The 18087-nt window shown below is 39.1% G+C and overlaps 1 protein-coding gene across 1 annotated transcript in view; it reads right to left on the bottom strand.

Annotated features, from left to right (window-relative positions):
- Positions 1-18087, bottom strand: part of CAPRIN2 (caprin family member 2) — a gene marked incomplete at its 3' end in the record, with an annotated part of 33062 nt that overhangs the window by 2376 nt on the left and 12599 nt on the right. The window contains exons 7-18 of the mRNA XM_080627670.1: positions 17685-17728; positions 15480-16325; positions 14577-14618; positions 10226-10357; positions 9902-9989; positions 9155-9210; positions 8407-8517; positions 6636-6746; positions 5860-6012; positions 2840-3023; positions 1639-1824; positions 473-573 (exon numbers count right to left, since the gene is read on the bottom strand). Of these exons, the coding sequence (XP_080483796.1) occupies positions 473-573; positions 1639-1824; positions 2840-3023; positions 5860-6012; positions 6636-6746; positions 8407-8517; positions 9155-9210; positions 9902-9989; positions 10226-10357; positions 14577-14618; positions 15480-16325; positions 17685-17728 (2054 nt within the window). The remainder of the gene's footprint in view (positions 1-472; positions 574-1638; positions 1825-2839; positions 3024-5859; positions 6013-6635; positions 6747-8406; positions 8518-9154; positions 9211-9901; positions 9990-10225; positions 10358-14576; positions 14619-15479; positions 16326-17684; positions 17729-18087) is intronic.

Raw genomic sequence — 18087 nt, 5'->3', positions numbered from 1 at the left:
GTATGTTAAGTCTCAGGTCTGTTAGAAGTCCATGAGTCAGTACAGAAGAATGTATTTCGTTTCAAAGCTGAAGGCTCTCCTTTCACCAGAACCCTTTGCATCCTTATACATATATTGTTTCTTTGGAATTTTTGCCCAACCATATTCTCATACCATTATTTTATATTACAGAAGCACTCAGCACCAACTTTAAAGTCCACAGTAAAGTGACTCACATCACATCTTATTTGCTATATGTTTTCATTTCAGAGACTCCCTCCAGACTAAAATCAACATGTGATAGAGATGAAATCTGTCTGAACTGACTTATTTCAACTGCTGTCTACTGTTTCAAAAAGTTTTGTCCAGGAAACAAAACTAACCTTTATCTTGTAAAGAACAGTTCACCTGTGAAGATAATGAAAACCTACAGTAGAAGACTCAGCTCCTGTACAGTGCTCAAAAGGCTAGTAGAAACAAAGTCATTACTTACCCTCTGAGAATAGGGCATTCCAGCATAGTCTCTACCAGGAAACTGCAGCTGGCCATAGTTGCCATTAGTTATTGAAGGTGAGCCTCTGTAAGCATCAAAACCTGTTCAAATAAAGTTGATTATCTGATATTCCTCATTTGGTTTACAGTACAAGTCCAAAATACAACTAGAGCTCCCTTTTGGGAATAACTGTGTATTAAGATATGCAACTACACCTATTCCTATTCAGAATTAAAGAAAGCATTTCATTAGCTACTCAGGACTATCGTATAAAAATTGCATGCTTAGAAGTATTAACATCAGACCATAACAACTGCTTGTTTGATACTAATGGGACTTCAAGGAATAGCTGAAAAACTCACTAGATCCAGAAACAGGATTTAACACAGAATTAAGAAATATTTTCTTTTGCTATTACAGATGCTTACCTATTATGGTTATACATTTAGGTGCTACTATTTAACCTCTTTAGCTATCAGACTAACTAGCAAAGAGGAGCTGCAAGCCATTTAGTACCAGACACTATAAAACCCTCAACTGCTGTCAAGTTAGAACTGTATAACTCATTGCCTGGTACATGTTGTTACCAGGTATTGAGCAGTCTCAGCCAAGTAACTGAAACAGCTATGACAGACTAAGTGCCCTTCCAAAGTGGAACAGGCCACAGCTACCAACAGTCTTAAGTTAGTATCTGCTTAAAGTCAGCTGAAACTTTCTGGAGTACTTCAGCTAGCAGCAAGATAGCAACTGACTTGCAGAGACAAAAAAAACCTCTGAAATCTCTTCAGTTTGTTACTAATCCAGAAAGGGTCTCCACTAGTGGGAGCCTCACCTGCATCCCAGTTTCTGCTGGTAACATTAAAGCCAGCAGTGCTAAGCAAGGAGTACCTTGTTTTGGGCAAATACTACAAGTGCTATCTGAGAGAATATATGCCCACAATGTTAGCAAGACATGCCAAGAGAAAGAATAAAAGGGGGAAAAAAGTTCAGAATAGTAAATGAAATAGCAAGCAAAATCTATATAGTTAAATAATTTTAAAACCTGTTAGTGAAAGTTTCTACTTTCATAACTCAAAAGGCTATGAAATTGCTCTGTCATGTCATGTTAGATCATGTTCTAGTGTTACTACATTAGAGTTTTAAGGTGGTAGCAAATACAGACATACCTTTGTACCCACCAGGGGAACGATATGAACTAGCCAGTGACCTTCCACCTCTAGCAGATCCTCTGACAGACCCGCGACTGTTAAGGTAAGGCTGAGGCGGTCTGGGAATAACATTAGTCTGTGCTGGATAAAAGGCAAGGCTACCATTGCTAACAGGAACTGCTCCATCAGGTTGATAATTCGCTGCTTAAAACAGAAGGCACAAAAGAATTCAAAGCTTTTGTAACTCTTAGAAGTTACCACACCTGGAGGCAACAGCAGCCTTAGGAGGTTCAGAGACCCGTTAAGCTGCTCAGAATATCCTGTTTTCCTCCCCCTGCATTACTTCAAGTAAGAGGGCATCCTCCCATTTTCTTCTGTGGAGTACAAAGCTTGTTGAAGTATACTGTAAAACAGCCCAGGCTGTCCGTGTAAGCCTCTAATGCATTCAAGATTCAGTTGCATAGGTCAGAACAAGCTTGCTGGCAGCATCAAGAAAATAACCAAGCCACAATAAAAATCAAGTAACACCCAGTTAAGAGCTTTCACATAGAACCAACACTGTTCTACAAGTGATGAGTTTTAGAAATCCAGACCCCTATTTGTCAACTTTCTTTCATCCTGGAAAATATTTGAGACTTAGGATCTTGTTTAATTTCAAATTTAGTGTCAGCGGTATAAGTTCTCCTGTTACAGGATCTCACTGTCAAGCAGGTCTGTTTTGTATTGAATAAGGCAGCAGAAGACCCCACCTATCAGAAATTTAGTCTTCCTTAGGTCAAACTGAAAACCTGCCCCAACTTCATTTAGCATTCAGCAACACCAGCACTGTCTATCACCAGAGACCAAATTAATGGTTCCAAATAAGAGTATTTCATCACTGCTTCAATTCCTAGCTAACAATGGTGTGACTGGCAAGTATCAACACATCCTTGAATTTCCAACCTATCGGGAAATTCAGGCATGTAAGTGACATTGTCCATACAGCTACTACAGAAACTAGTTTGAAGCAGCCTTTCATCCTGCTAGCAGTTTTGAAATTAAGTTTACACACCATACCATCAACTAAATTAGGCTGATGTAACCCTAATGTTAACAGGTGCTATAAAAGTGTTAAAGAATTTCACCCAGTTATAACTCACAGCACATGTTAATGAGTTAAAATACTAGAACTTAAATGCCTTTTAAAGCTACTTGAAATAGATACACATACAGTTCTCACCTGAAGACAGAGATTCTTGTGAAAGAGAGGTTTGTTCTGCAACATGAGAAGATTGCAACTGGCATTGAGGAGGAGTCTGTGTACTTGCTGTAGAGAAACTCTGGTTATATCCTGCTGAATATGAAGAATCCTCCTTAATTTCCTGGTCTTTACGTGGAGGCAGTGGTGCATTCACTTTAAATACCTACAACATATTTCAAGGAAAATACTTAACACTACCAGCTAAAGTCTTTGCCTAGCACCACCACCCTGTTATGCTGTACCTAAAATTCATACCCCCAGGTCAGTTTCTAGAACACCTGTTTCTTAGAAATAAATCAAGGAGACTACTTCAACCCATCCTTTTCCCCTCTCAGTGAACTTCTGAAGGTTACTCCTGTTCATGTAGCTACTACCCAAGAAACAGCTTGACTGAGCATAGCTATCATATTTGAACAGAAGAGCTACCATACAGTAAGCTACTTTCTATGAGAAATCCACTATTAAATTCACTGGCTATCCATCCTACAGCCTTTGAAATGAAGCTGGGATAGCCTATATCAAGATAGATGTTCACATTTGGGAAAAATTTGTCTTTATATATGTCTTGGAACCCGATATAACACTACTATCCACTCTATTAGACAGCCTTCACCCCTTTGGTAAAATGAGCCTCAACTTTCCTCTTGTTTTAAGTTCTCTCTGAGTAAACATGTAACCTAATTTTTGTAATTCAAATTTCAATGTTATAGACTGGGCAGAAGGGTGGCACAAGGATGCTGTTAGTTAAATCTAATCAACCAGAGTTCACTCACTCCAGTGCCTCTACTGCTTTGTAGCCAATAACCCAAAGTTACCAGAATTGACATTGTCAAAAGCAACTAGTACCAAGATCAAGTAGGAAAGAAGTCTGTTTCAAGTAAAAGCATCTAAATTTTACATAAAGAGTTGTCACCAGTACTGATACTGAAGCCTAGAGGTGCATCTGACCATTTCCCAAGACTATATCTGTAGACAGACCAGGGCAAAAGTATAGGTAGATGCAAGGAACAGCTTCACAGCTTGACAATTCTTGTCATTTGCAGAAGCCTCTAAAATTAAAATGGAAATGAACACTTCTTACAAGGTCAAGAAACCAAGTACTGCCTCTAAGAGGAAGACAGCACAGAAATCCCTCATGATACTCAAGTGTTAAGTTTTGAACCATAACAAATTGATTTTTTTTAATTTACCAGATGAAGTGATCAAAGTGAACAGAAGCAATCCTGTTTTGAGAAGAGGATACTGTGCAGCAAGGCTGTCAACTCCCACATCCTGAAGTATTTGTAGCAAGTGGTCTACTTTTCCCTACAGTGAGGGTTACAGGTGGAATTCTAGTAACAGACTAGGGCTACAAGTAAGATCTGCCTTTAGGCTTCCATAAGCACAATAGAAGCAATAGGATGTTCAGACACCTGATGACATGTAATCAGATGCTTCCATTACTGTCACTGTACTACCATTATTGGCAAGGAACCACCTACCTCCTGGCTATCTACTGAAATCCAATGGCTGTGGTTTCCTGTCAGTTGTGAGAATCTAAGCAACACAGGGAAGAAGAAAGTACTGCACAGTTAAAGACTACTATGACTAGAACAGGAATTAACATCCTGGCAGTTAGTGACAGATGTTCACCAGTTTGACCCAAAAATCCCAAGAGAAACATTCAATATCTGACAACTCTAAAAAATCCACAGCATTAATTCAAGTATACTTTCAGTGGTACCATTAAGATCAAAAGCACTCCAAACACAGACACTAGGTAGAGATATAATCTGAATGACTGAGACCTACTCCATACTTACATCATGACAGATGCTTATCTTACAAACTGGGTCCCCAGAAAGACTCTGGATTCCTTGATCACAGAAAGCTGCTATTTCTCCACTTTCATGAAAAATCACCACCTAGCAACTTAGCATAATTTAAATAGAACTGCCTTGGAAAAAAAACACCTTTCTACCATCACTTCCCTTATTTATGTGTATCTGATTCTGTACCTTTAAGGAAGGTTCTACTTGAATCTCTTACACAAATGCCAAAAACCAAGGAGAAAGTCATGGTATGATTTTCTACAGACCACACCAGAGTGTCACATATTTTAGTTAGATCTTGTGCTTTAAAAGACTATTAGCTATCTTCTTCCACCAAATCCTACTATGTATGTCAGTACTGCCAGATGCAGATCATCCAGCAAGTTGTGGAACTGCACTGTAACATTTGTTGAAATAGAGGATGCCTTTGGAGACTTACTTGTTTTTAAACTTGCTTTGGGCAAGAACATTAAATAAAGGTCTCTAGCATCTTGAGAAGGTACCAGAGTAACAAAGACCAAGTACAGGGAAGGGAACATTAACAACTAAACAGAGACCTTTCCTGTGAGTCCCTCTAAGCTTGCACTGCAGATTACCAGGCACTAGCAACATTAGTGATGTTCAACATTAGTAATGATGTATGGCCTGAAAAAAACCCCAGTATCTGTTTGCAAAAAACACTACATACAGTCTGTGTGGACTATTCCCCAGACATCTATATTGACTCCTTGTTAACAAGATAGGATAATGAGTTACAGTGTATCAAGGACATATTCTGCATGAGTTGAGTGGTCCAAGTTTTATCGCACTGAAGCAAACAGTTTAAAATGCAGCAAGACAGGTTCAGGCTTCAGAAACCTCTTCATCCTAACAGCTATACTTGAAGATTTCCTCTTTCCTCTGCAGTCTATTATTTAAAAATCTGTGCTTAAAAACAGTTTAAGTACAGTCAACTTTACTTTGGGGCATAGCTATAAATCCATTGATTTCAGGTCTGACTTCTCCCTCTTAGCTCCTTGAGGCTACTAATATATCCTGCTATTTGATATGGGGACTATACAGAGCAAAACCAGGATGTGCCCTTGTATCAAAATGATCTATGAAGTTCCATACTCTATCAATAGGATCCAGTTCCCCAGTATCGGGACTAAGTTACCAGCATTACTGTAAATCATTCTGCACACTTACAGTCTGCATAGCCTGAAAGGGAGCTGCTGTTATTGTGACAGAACTGCTGCTTGCTGGAGGAGGCTGAAAGCTTTGCGCTGGTGGTACTGGTGTCATGGAAGTGCTTGAAGTAGGCAATGGTGACTGTGGCTCACTTGGGAGGGGAACAGTGGCCTGAGGGAAGAATAAATGTAATGAAAGGTCACTTGATAGTTATCAGGCAGTATCAGAGCATTTAATTTGTTCTAAAGCCTAGACTGACAGAAGTCAGCAGTTTCTACAGGATGACATTTGGACATAGTAAAGCTACAAAATAGTTTTTGCTTACAATTCCAAATCTTGCTGTGCATCCTCAGCAAACAGTACTTCTATTGCAGTCTCTGCTGATTAAGTGAAATGTGCCTATGAGCTGCTATACATACCATTCAGTGTAATAATTTCACAAAAGAGATATTAGGGTTTTTTTCCTCACCACTAAGGAAACAGAATGCCTTCTGTTCCATTCATTGGAAGATGATTTTCTGGCTGACATTAAAAGTGACTCCTCTGTTCCAAAGGAACTCACGAAGTTTAGGGGGTTTCATTATTTTCCCCTCTCAGTGTTTCAGATTACAACAATGCTGAGTTGTCCAGATCAAGTATTAACCAGCATTAAGCCTCATCTGTGCAGACAGCAAAGTGAAGTGTTAATTTAGAATACCAGTATTTATAGGAATCAGAAGCCAAAGAAATGCAAGGCTCCAGACATTTCAGCAACCAATATATTTACCTTACCCCCTGTATTTGTGATAGCTTACCTGGGCAATTTCAATCTTTTTGGGTATAAGGGGCTCAGAAATACATGAACTTGTCTGATACAGTGGCTGGGAAGTATATTTCTCAGTCTCTTGAGAAAGCGATGCTGATGCCTAGAAGAAGCCATACATGCACCCGCTATTACAAAAAGTACTGCAGAAAGCACAAACTTCTGTTAGAGCTATAAAATACCAGTGCCTAAGTTGAAACAAGTGGATTTTGAAAGACCATGACAAAAATTAGGTCCAAAGTAGATCTACTAAATAGTCATCTTAACCAAAACCTTCAAGTAATTAGCATTAGAGACTCAGATTGATTACCCTTCTTACAGAAGAGGTTGTACAACTAGCCCAACAAAAAACAGGTAATTTTAAGAACTGTAGATTGCTTCAACCAGTTATTACACTGAAGTCTGATACACATCTGTCTCCTTGAATTAAACAAAGACATATCTAATGTTAAGCTTCTGGTAAGCTCTGCTGAACAAGGCTTCAGAGCCAAACTTTGTCTGCTTTTGCAAAACCTGCATGTTCTAGTTAGTCCACACTATAATTCTAAGTTTAAGAGTTGCTTACACTTAGATGCACAGCTGAGGGCTAAAGACTACCAGCTCCATTCTCACTATGCATACCATCACAGGTGCATCAGAACTGGTATGCACTCACATGCCAGAAGAGTGCACCATCACCATGAAGTGTATTCCCTGGTTAAGCTTTGTTTGGTCTCAGCGAATCTACTGCTTTCTATGAGAAGGACTGGAAAAGACACCACACTCTAAGCCCAAGGGACTAGAGGTGCTGGGCACAAGCAACCTTAATTCCAAACAATACATTTGCAGATAAACTAGGAGCATTCTACTAAATCAGATGCTCTGCATTATAGCACAGCACAAGTCTTCTGGATGCATATTAAACAGTAAAATTACTTAATCCTTGTCAGCACAAGAAGTCTTCTGACACTGTCTAAATGAGAGAAGGTGTCAAGAACCAGGCCTAAATTCAAGGGGCAACAAGACTAATAGTCACATCAAGACTGTTATATTTGCCTATATAGTATTATTAAGGAATAGAGTAAATGCTACATGCACAGCATACTGATGACATGCACATCAGCAAAAATATTTTAGAAGCATTAAGATTCCCCCATTATAATCTACACACACTGTATTAGAGATTTCTAACAGGAAAAGCCAGCTGTGTTTCTGAAGACAGCATCACACTAAGCAAGAGGTCTTTAAGACAGTGATCTGCATAAACTAAAACATTATTTGTGCCTCTAACAATATCTGAATGCTAGTTGAAGACTTAACTGCACATACAGTTAATGCAAAATCTAAGGTCTTGGCTGAACATTAGCAAGTCAGTGTTTTTTCAGTTACTGCTCAAAAGAACATATCTCAGCCTTACGCAGACGTCTGCTATTTCATGACAATACCCCAACTTATGCATCCTCTGTCTTATTAGAGTATTCTACACTGTAACCAAAGCCAATATTCATGCTGCTCGTATGTTCCCACAAAAATATGCATCACTCTAGCCTGCATTTCTTCATCTCACACCCTTCCCATTTCAAGAGGCAGACTGTTCACTTTGCATTCATGTGGATTAGGAAAACTTTCCCAACCATCTTTAGGTATTCCAGAAAGTAGGCTATACTGTTGCTGTTACTTCCATTCCGTCCCTCCATGTTGTTCCAGGAGAGGTGCCACCACAGCTTTTGTTAGGGCTAGCTATCACAGATTTTTGAATGCCAGTGAAGCCCAGGGTGTACTACCTGTGGTGTCTGTGGTGTCACCAAGTCTTCTGTTTCAGAGCCAGAAAGAGTCTGATCAGCAGATGCTAGGGAAGTATTTGAACCATGCAGTGCAATGGATGAAGCAGCAGCCTTGCAAGAAAAGAAAAGAGATGAAGTTTTAAAATATTGTCTTAAACATCTGGTTTCACTGAAACTCACACTCTGGGCATTTTCAAGTAAGCCTCAGAATGAGGCAGGAGCTGAAGTGCTTTGAACAGCAATCTAAGTTTCTCAGGAATTCTTGTTCATGGCAAGGAAACCTATTTAAAAGCCGAAGTAGCAATGCATTCAAGTACTTTAAGTGATTTTAAGGTTCACATAACCATGGCTGCCAAAGCTTGACACACTATCTTTGGCATAAGCGGAGACCTCAAAGATGAATACATGTACTACATAACAAAGCAGCAGCATGTTCTTTGGCACACAACTATCAGCTACAACTTGAATCTATAGGTTAAATATTCAAACTATTTCAGCATGTCCTCAACACACTTTTTACTTCAAGAAATTTCAAACATTTGTTGCTGCTTTTCAAGCAGAAGAGCAGCCAACTCTGTCAGCATTTGAGTGATCCTAGATTTGTAAGCTACTAAGTTCCCTGAAATTTGCTACAAAACTACTGACAACAAGAAAAGCTACTGAAGTACTAAGTCTGTTCTAGTGCATAACCTCTGTCATCCCATGGCTACAGTTTTGCCTCTTCAGGACAGTCCTTACTTCAACTTACTTGAAGGGGCTGTTGAAGAAAGTCACTCTGACTTGGCAGTTTCTGGTCTTTTGAAGCTGTAAAAAAAGAATGCATTAAGCAACACTTGCTTTTAAATTCAAACACTACATAGAGTTTCAGTGCACAGTTCTACATTTTGAAAGCATTTGGTGTATGAAAATGCACACTATTTCAAGTGTGTGCACTGCAAATATTTAGAATTAGCATTAGTAAATTACACCCCATTGAAAACCTTCTTTTTTGTAAAAGGGAAAAGAGTATTCAACGATAAAATTTCTTCTACCACAAAATAGATACCCACTTACTATATTAGAAAGGTGTAATAAACTGGCTAATTTGGTTTCACAGCCAAAGAGCCACCCAAACAGTTTCTTAACAAGTTCCCATTTTCCAAGTGTAGCCAGAAAACTGCTCTTTGTCCTGAACTCATTCACAGCTTGTGTTTATATACACCACATCTAGACAAGTTGTCAGCATGTCAATTCTGCTGGTAGGTTCAGATGCACATGCCAATCAGTGATTATACAAACATTCCATTTCCAGGCAGATACACCAACTTAAGCCACCTCCAGCAACTAATAAGCAGGTAAGTGGTATGAGCTGCCTCTTTTTTCTAAAATCAGACATTAGTATTGTTTTATAACTAGACAAGCTGTCTTCACCAGGCCTACTGATCTAGAGCCCAACCAAATCCTGTTAGTGTTTGCAGGAATCTCACATACAATTCACACTTAAAGTATTGCCTACCTGCGGGACTACTTGCTGGAGTAACTGAAGGTGGTTGGGATGAACCAATGGCACTTGGTGAAGCTTTATCAAAATCCAGAATGGACTCCTTTTGCGAAAAGATCATCAGTTGAGAGAAAAAAAAAGATTAAACCCTAGATATAAATGAAACATTCTCATTTGACAAGTTGCTGTTAGCTAATTAGAGCTACATTCAATTCAGTGCAAACACACATTGGCAGCACTGTTTTCCCTAACCCAGTAGGAATTGGAGCTGTGTGCTACAACAGCAGAGAGAAAAAAAAAAACAAAAACAAAAACAAAAAAAACCAAAAACCCACATACTTGCATGAAGTTGTAAGTCCCTTGTATCTGAGTCATCAGATCCTGAAGTTTTTCCCTTCTCAACACTGGATCTTTTGGAAGAGTTGAAGTAGAGCAAAATTCTGCAGCTGGCTGATGTACAGGTTTAGGCACCTAATAAAAAGAGAATACATTAAATCTAATACTGGAAGCGAGACAAGGTATCTTATCCAATATACTTCCAGAGCAATCTGTAAGTGTCAGAAAACATGCGCCAAGGAATTCTGTGCTGTCATTGATATTCCCTGAATCAAGTTTTCACTTCATTAAATAACAGCAGCTTACAGTTGCCACAACATTAATTCACCTCATTCAGCTTCACACAGTCAAGCGTACAAGATGACAATAAGTTGCCTACATTTAGTGCATCATTAGGAAACCCACATATCCAGGTTGAAGGCCAGAACAAGCTTAAAAATCAAAGCTGCATCACTCAAGGTTAAAACATACTCCCCCTCCCAGGAAAACCCACACCAATAAGTGCAGATCTTTAGGATGGCATTTCCAGACATTCTGAAGAAAGTGCACCCAACAGATACATTGCAAGCAGGTTACTCAGAATTAGACCAAGGTGCTTCCACTAACAAGCTAGATACTCTTAATGCACCAGCTCCTACAGGAAGTATTATGTTAAACTTTTCAAAGTCTAGCATGAAAAGTACACCTGTACTCCCACATGAGAGTCTGATTTTGTGGCTAAATATTTACTTCTGCAGGAACTTAATACTCTTTGATTGTTTCAGATGGTCCCTTAACAGTTCATCACAACTTGTTCTCACTTCATATTAAGAAGAGAGAAGTGTTTTGTCAGAGAATAAGCAAGTTTAAGGTATCAGAAAAATCATGACAGTAAGCTCTTTACATAGCAGAAGCCTTCTTATTTTCAGGGTGACAATAATAACAGACTGTCTAGATAGCCTAACATGTCTTTCGAAGTGGTAGGCTTGTTACAAGTATTTTAAACCCATTATTTTTAGTGATTCTCTAAAGCTTTGCTTCTCTTACATTTGTCTCTGCAGCTAGAGGGAGGCAATTCTGAAGACATTAAACAGCTGCATTATTTCAGCTGGCCAAAATGTTGAGACACACAGGAACATATGAAATCCTTTACTTTCCTAGAAATAAAAGTCTGTCTTTCCAATAGGAGATGACAATATATACTATATAGCAGTTGAGTATTTGTATGAATTCACTAGAAGACTGCCATTATATGACAGAAGGGTATGTGTCGTGACATTCATCACAAACCCAACGCAAACTGACAGAGTACTCTTCGTCCAATTTTAGGACAACAAACCCCAAACTACTCTTTCATGTCTTCAGCAGTTATCTGGAACTAACCCCTAGCATTTGCAGAATTTCCAGTAACATGGACATGGAAGAAGCATGTCTATGTTTAGTGAGCTTCACAAAGCATAATCCATGTGCATGCAGCACATTAACTGTGGAGGACTCCATTTCTAATACTTGTGGCCCACACAATAGCCACTTGTTAAGCTGTGGGAAGTTTTACTTTTTCCTAGAGCTAAGAGCGCATCTTTGTACTGCTGTCTTAGACTTGCTGATGCACATGCATTATGACATATAGTTTTCATTAATGAAGAAACACTAAAGCCATTAAGGATCTAACTGCAGGACAAGAGATACAGTTGAATAAAGTTAAATCTCAGCAAGTTATAGATTAAGTTACTAGGAATCAATCTTCCTGTACATCACTTTATTAGCCCTCATTTACAAGCAGACTTAATCTTAAAACACTTGCTGTCATGGTAAATTCATTATGGGTTTAAATGTTCTACTACTTTTTTCCTCTTCACTGCAGTTTACTAAGACCCAAGTACACTCACAAGCTGGTTCTGTAGTTTTGCAAACTGATAAGTTTTTCACTGTTAAGTCACCTAACCAGGTCAAGTCTGGCAGTGTCTACAGTCATTATGATTGTCCGCTAGTTAGGTAAATTAGACTTGTACATTAAGCACAATTAAAAACAGCCTTAACAGGATGGAAGCAGCAGAAATTGCGGTTTCACTTGTGATTGCAAATATGATACAGTCTTCTGTATGCTTTTACAATTTGTTAAGAGTCTTCACCTCCTTCCCCATCTCATATGCTTGTACATTATCCTGGTGGCATTCTTCCAACTCAAAGAGCAAGCATACAAGGTTACATGTATGATATTAGGGCTTTAAGCCGAGATTAAAACACTGAGACTGTCTAGTCTGTAGAAGTTACCTTTCAGTTTCTGCATATATTAAATACACCAGCCCAAAGTAGCTATACTGAAGTTACCTCAATTTGCTATTTTGCTTTTACTTAGGTGTTTGAAGCTAGAGTAATCAAGTGCAATACAAGAACATGCACAAAAAGTATCAGGAAGTTAAAGTATTTCAGATTTTATGCCTTTGTACTAGATGCTTTGAGAAAGAGCAGGTACTTGGTATCCTTAAGGCAGTTTTAAGCTAAGTTTTCTTTCTAGCCTACAGTTAGATGTTTCTGGGAGTCAATACAAGATGGTGGCAGATTCTGAGTGTAGTAACCTGTTATAGTCCAGCTCACATCAACCTTACATCCTGAGATCACTTAACATCAGCAGTTCAAGCAACATTCAAGTCAGTTTCACACAGCACTGGAAAGTTTAGGGTCTAATTTGTCATAACAATATGTTTCTGAATCATAGAATAGTTAGGGTTGGAAAGGACCTTGAGATCATCTAGTTCCAACCCCCCTGCCATGCCTAACTTCACTTCTTATACATTCAGCAACAACTGTTTCTGTCTAGAGAACTGACTAAAAATGGAGTTGAAATACTGAGAATTTGTTTTAGGACCTGGTAAGTCATTTGCAAACCAATATAAAGACACAGTGACCACTCTGGAATTTCACCAGTCAGACTGCCAATATACTAAGCACTCCCGTTAAAGCTTGAATTTTTAGAGACTGAAGGTCTACTTCTGCGCAACACCAACATACATTTCAAGTGCCCAACATGCCAGTAAAGCTTAACTCTGATACCACAATTCTTTCTCAAGTTTGTTAGCTGTGGAGTACCAAGAGAGTTGGGATGGTGATACCAAACTGTAATTTCAACAGTGAGCACTAGCTTTACCATGTAGATACACAATCAACATTTGCTTCCTACTTGGAGTAGCATTCACATTAAATACAATTTCAATGGCACTGGATAACAGCACAAGCCAAACTTTCACTTTCACATAGCAAGACACAAATTCAGCTCTAATCAAGTTCAATGGTCCACACATTGCACAAACATTTAAATAATGTAACAGCTTAACAGGCCTGCACATTAGCTCAACTTCCTAATGTAACTTAAGTACTGCACTTCATGGTAACTAAGCATATTTCAAGATCTCAAAACCTAGTAGTTTATTAAAAAACCTCATGGCTCTAAGTTATTTCAGGGGGTAAGGAAAGGTTAATTTCAGCTCCAGAGGCCAGCAGCAATGACACAGGCCTTTTATCTACCACATCTAGATCCCTGCACAAGGTCATTTATAGCTTGTCCTTGGGAGCAAAATGGATCCAGCTATAGCACTGCATTGCCTCTTCTTTCTTCATATAAGCAAAGGCAAGAGAAATTTCCTTATTCAAATTTCAGTATTATTGTTAATTGTGCTTTATATGTACCTGAGAAGCCAAAGACATATTAATTTTTTAAAAATTGGATATGGAACCTAGCTAGGTTGACAGTACCTAGGTTGCTTTCTCTTCAGTCAATATACTTTTGATACTGGATTTGTCAGTAACTACTAAGCAAAAACAAAGCCAGCTGGTATTTCACTAAGGTCTATGTAAATCAAAGTTTGAATGCTTAAAATATGCTTTGTTTACTTAATTCAGCAACTCATCTTAAGCAATCTCACATTCCAACATTTCATTTAGTTTAGTTTGGCTGACATGCACACCTGCACATTACAAAGATTCTTAGGCAGTTCACAAGTTTCTCCAGCTGACTGGAGAAACTCCTTTTTTCTTACTGCATCAAAGTGTTGTTTACCACTTAAGCCATCCATCTGCCCATCCTATATAAAAACTACGAGTTCACGCAAGCAACTTGCATTTAAGCTTTAAGGTTATCTGACACCAGAAAATCCAAGGCATCTTAAAGTGCTTGAAATTATTCCAATACTTCAGATTGTTTCAGTAATACTATGCATAGTTGGGTGCACACCACCTCCTTGTGCTCAGATTTACTCAGTGAGGCCACCAGGTTTTATACCTGTACCACCAGTGAACAGATTCTACTCAGCTCAAGTGTAAAGACGAATCAAACACCTTAATCCCATTTTGTTACCCAGTGCTGCATGTTACATACTCTCTTAATCTCGGGTTCAACCTTCAGTTTGTGGTCCCGCTTCTAGGCACAAGAACATCCATTTTCCAGTTATGTCAAGTTTACTGACAAGATATAAACTTAATCATTTGCTATGAGTAATATGGAATGAACAGATTTCTGCTTTATTGTAGAAACAAGACAGTAGTGGCGACAACACTGTACACAAGATTGCTTTTCTTCCTGAAGTCTTACTCTAGCTTGAACAGTGCTCTTAATGATAGAACATGGAAAACAGAGTTCAGTTATTTGTTTTTAGAGTTAAAATTGTTACTACCTGAGCACAGGTGAAAAAGAAGATAACATAAGCAGATGCTAGCAGCCTGCTCAGCTGTAAGCACTGCAGCAGCTTTCATTTTACATTTCTGAAACTATAGCTATTGTTAGACACCCCAGGACAGCAGTATGGTTTATGCATTCATCTGGAAATACATACATAAGCCCCTACACAGTCGCTATTCCTTGATCTAGATCTGTCTTGAATCAGCAGCTATTTTAATCAAAAGCCTAAAAAGAATTACTGAAGTGCTATTTGCATGCAGCCACACACAATTTGATTCCTGGCTGAGTCATACTTGCTTTGTACTGGTAAGGGTGAACAGAGCCAGTAACTAGGGATGAACTAAGTTACGTCTTTCATCTTATGCATAAAGCAGTTATTCAAGGCTCAAACACAGCAATACTGTGTTGATGTAAGAAGTAAAGCAAACCATCTTGTATTCAAATACAAGCTTTAACTGCCAGAATTGTTTTCCTCAAGAATTTAACAGGAGTAAATAAAGGCCTATAAAATGCACCTTGTAAAGCCTCTGCTAACAGGTAGCTTTAGTCCAATACACTAGTGTCAAAAGCTTATGACAGGTAATACTACATATGCCAACTCACTTCTTTGGGTTCCATATCAAACTTCTTTGGCCCCATCTGCTCCTTTGGCCCAATACTTGCAGCTCCCCAGGACTTCAGAGGGTTCTGTAACTGCTGTGACGGCACTTGCTGCTGCCTGTCAGCTTTTTCCCAAGCCTCTGGAGTCTCCTGCTTCTTTTGTTCTGGCTCCTCCCTAACATGTGCAGCCCAAGCCTTCACAGGCTCCTGCTTCTTTTGCTCTGGCTCTTGCCTAGCAGGCATTTCCCATGATTTCACAGGTTCTGGCTTCTTTTGTTCTGGTTGCTCCCTAGTTTGGGTTACCCAAGGTTTTAGAGATTCCTGCTTTTGTTCTGGTTCTTCCTTAACTTTGGTTACCCAAGATTTTAGGGACTCCTGCTTTTTCTGTTCCTGCTCTTCCCTAGCTTTTACTACCCACAGCTTAGGTGATTCCTGTTTCTTCTGGTCCTGCTCTTCCCTAGCCTTTGCTACCCAAGGCCTGGGGGACTCCTGCTCCTCTCGGACACGTGCTACCCAGACTTTTGGAGCTTCCTGCTTCTTCTGTTCTTCCTCCTCAACACGGGTCTCCCAGGGCTTTGCAGACTCACGCTTCTGTCCCTCTTCTTTCACACGAATTTCCCAAGGCTTTGGAGAATCTGGTCTTTTTGGTTCTTGCTGCCTAACACGAGCTTCCCAAGGCTTTAAGGTCTCTTGTTTCTGCTTCTGCTCCTGCTCTTCAGTATCAACAAGCATTTCCCAGGACTTCGGAGGTTCTTGCTTTCTAGCATACCCAGCTTCCCAAGATTTTGGCTCTTCTGGCTTCTTCTTGACAGAGTATTCTGCTTCAGGCAAATAACGCCTGTTGAGAAACTATATAGACCAGAGAAACTTAATGGCTCCCAAGAAAACATTTTGCTACTACAGTTCAGGTAAGTTAGGTCACCCAGCTAACTGAAAACTTCTGACTAAAAGCAGAGCCCACACAGTTTAAGTATCAGCTGTAGAAACTACAAGGCCAGCCACGCCTTCATCCTACAGCACTGCAGACTAGCTTTGTTTGGCAGGCAAGAGAAGCATGAAAGAGTCCTGGGCAGCACAAGTGATACATACTTGAGCTGAGTAAATCTATTATCCTCAATGCTAACTGGTGTTCCTAGGCAGTGACAATATCAGGTTCAATTGTGATTTTTATGAACATAGCATTTTAGATGCTTAAGAGGAGAGCTGTGTTATTAGCAGACATTCTGCTAAGAACAGCAGCACCATCTCCCACACAGTCTTTGACCCAAGTAACTAAGTATAAGCCTTATAAGTATAGTACCTCTGGACTTCTACAATTGGACAGGCTACATTTGCTATCAGTAATTCTTAGTTCAGTGAAGGCATCCTGAAGTTTTCCCTAGTTACCACTTTGTCATAAACAGGAAGTAAATATATGAAGAATGTACACGGCTCACTGGCTGAGACTTCCTGACAAGTCACCAGAATAAGCCTTTAGAGTCAGGTAACAAGTGTTACCAGGTCATAAAAACTTGTTCAGGGGTGCACCCTCTAATGGGATACATGTGAAATAATGATCCAGCATTTCAAGAACCAGTATTCCCTGTTACAAAAGTACACCCCACATTTTGAAGTTTAATGGGTTTTGTGCTATTCCCAGTTGAAGTTTGAGTACTAAACTTCAACTTACCTGTTGAAACATGTCTATATATGTTCAACATGCATAGACAGATGTGTTTCGATGACTTAATGGTTGTTGAAACACATCTACACACCCCTGTGCACACAAGTCTGTTAAGACCCTTACTTTTCTGAGAAATCAGAACAAGATCTGTATCATTTCCAACCCCACCCGTACCAAGCTTACTACAATAAGCTTAGCTTTTTGAGACAGCTTTAGTATGTGTGCATTTTTTCTATCCTGTAGCACACTAAGTATCAGTTTGTTTCCACTCTAAAGGCTGATACTTTGGTTTATTCAGGAAAGCAGAGTATTAAAGTACTATACTACTTCATGTAATCCTGGCCCATTTATCCCAGAATACCCCACAGAAACCATAAATTTGGGTTTAGAAATAGAAATGCAACCAAACCAATGCTTCCTACGTAAAGCAATACCCAAGTTACTGTTCAGACACCCTTAAGTTTAAAAAACAAGCTGCAGAAATGCTGTTATATTTCTGATAAATCATATACTAAAGGAAAGCAATTAGCAGTGGAATATCTTACCTCCTGTGGCTGTATTTCAGACTTCATAAGCTCCACAATGGATTCTAGAGAAAGGATGTTAATTTGTTTCAACTTATCAAATACAGAAAGGCAGAACAAGCAGTAGCAAGTCTATAATTCTACTCAAGTAGTAGTGGCAATTGCTAAAGCTCAGCTTGTCATTCAACATGGTATTTTTAGACAAGCTTTTATTTTCTGTTTTAAATTTGTGGAGTTAAGAAACATTTTGTAGTATTTGTAATTTGGTTACTGTAATATGTAGCATTTTCTAAACTAGACAATTCTCACACCTTGAACATGAAGACTTGCTCAGATGACAAAAACACCTTATTACTATGAATTAATTGTTTTTCCCCTACAATATTTGTCAGAATAGGGCTGAAAGCCTTGCAGGTTCTATTTT

Source organism: Psittacula echo, assembly GCF_963264785.1.
Source record: "Psittacula echo genome assembly, chromosome: 1".
NCBI lineage: Eukaryota > Metazoa > Chordata > Aves > Psittaciformes > Psittacidae > Psittacula > Psittacula echo.
Note: the sequence above shows the minus strand (reverse complement) of the source record. Positions and strands in the feature narration are given on the sequence as shown.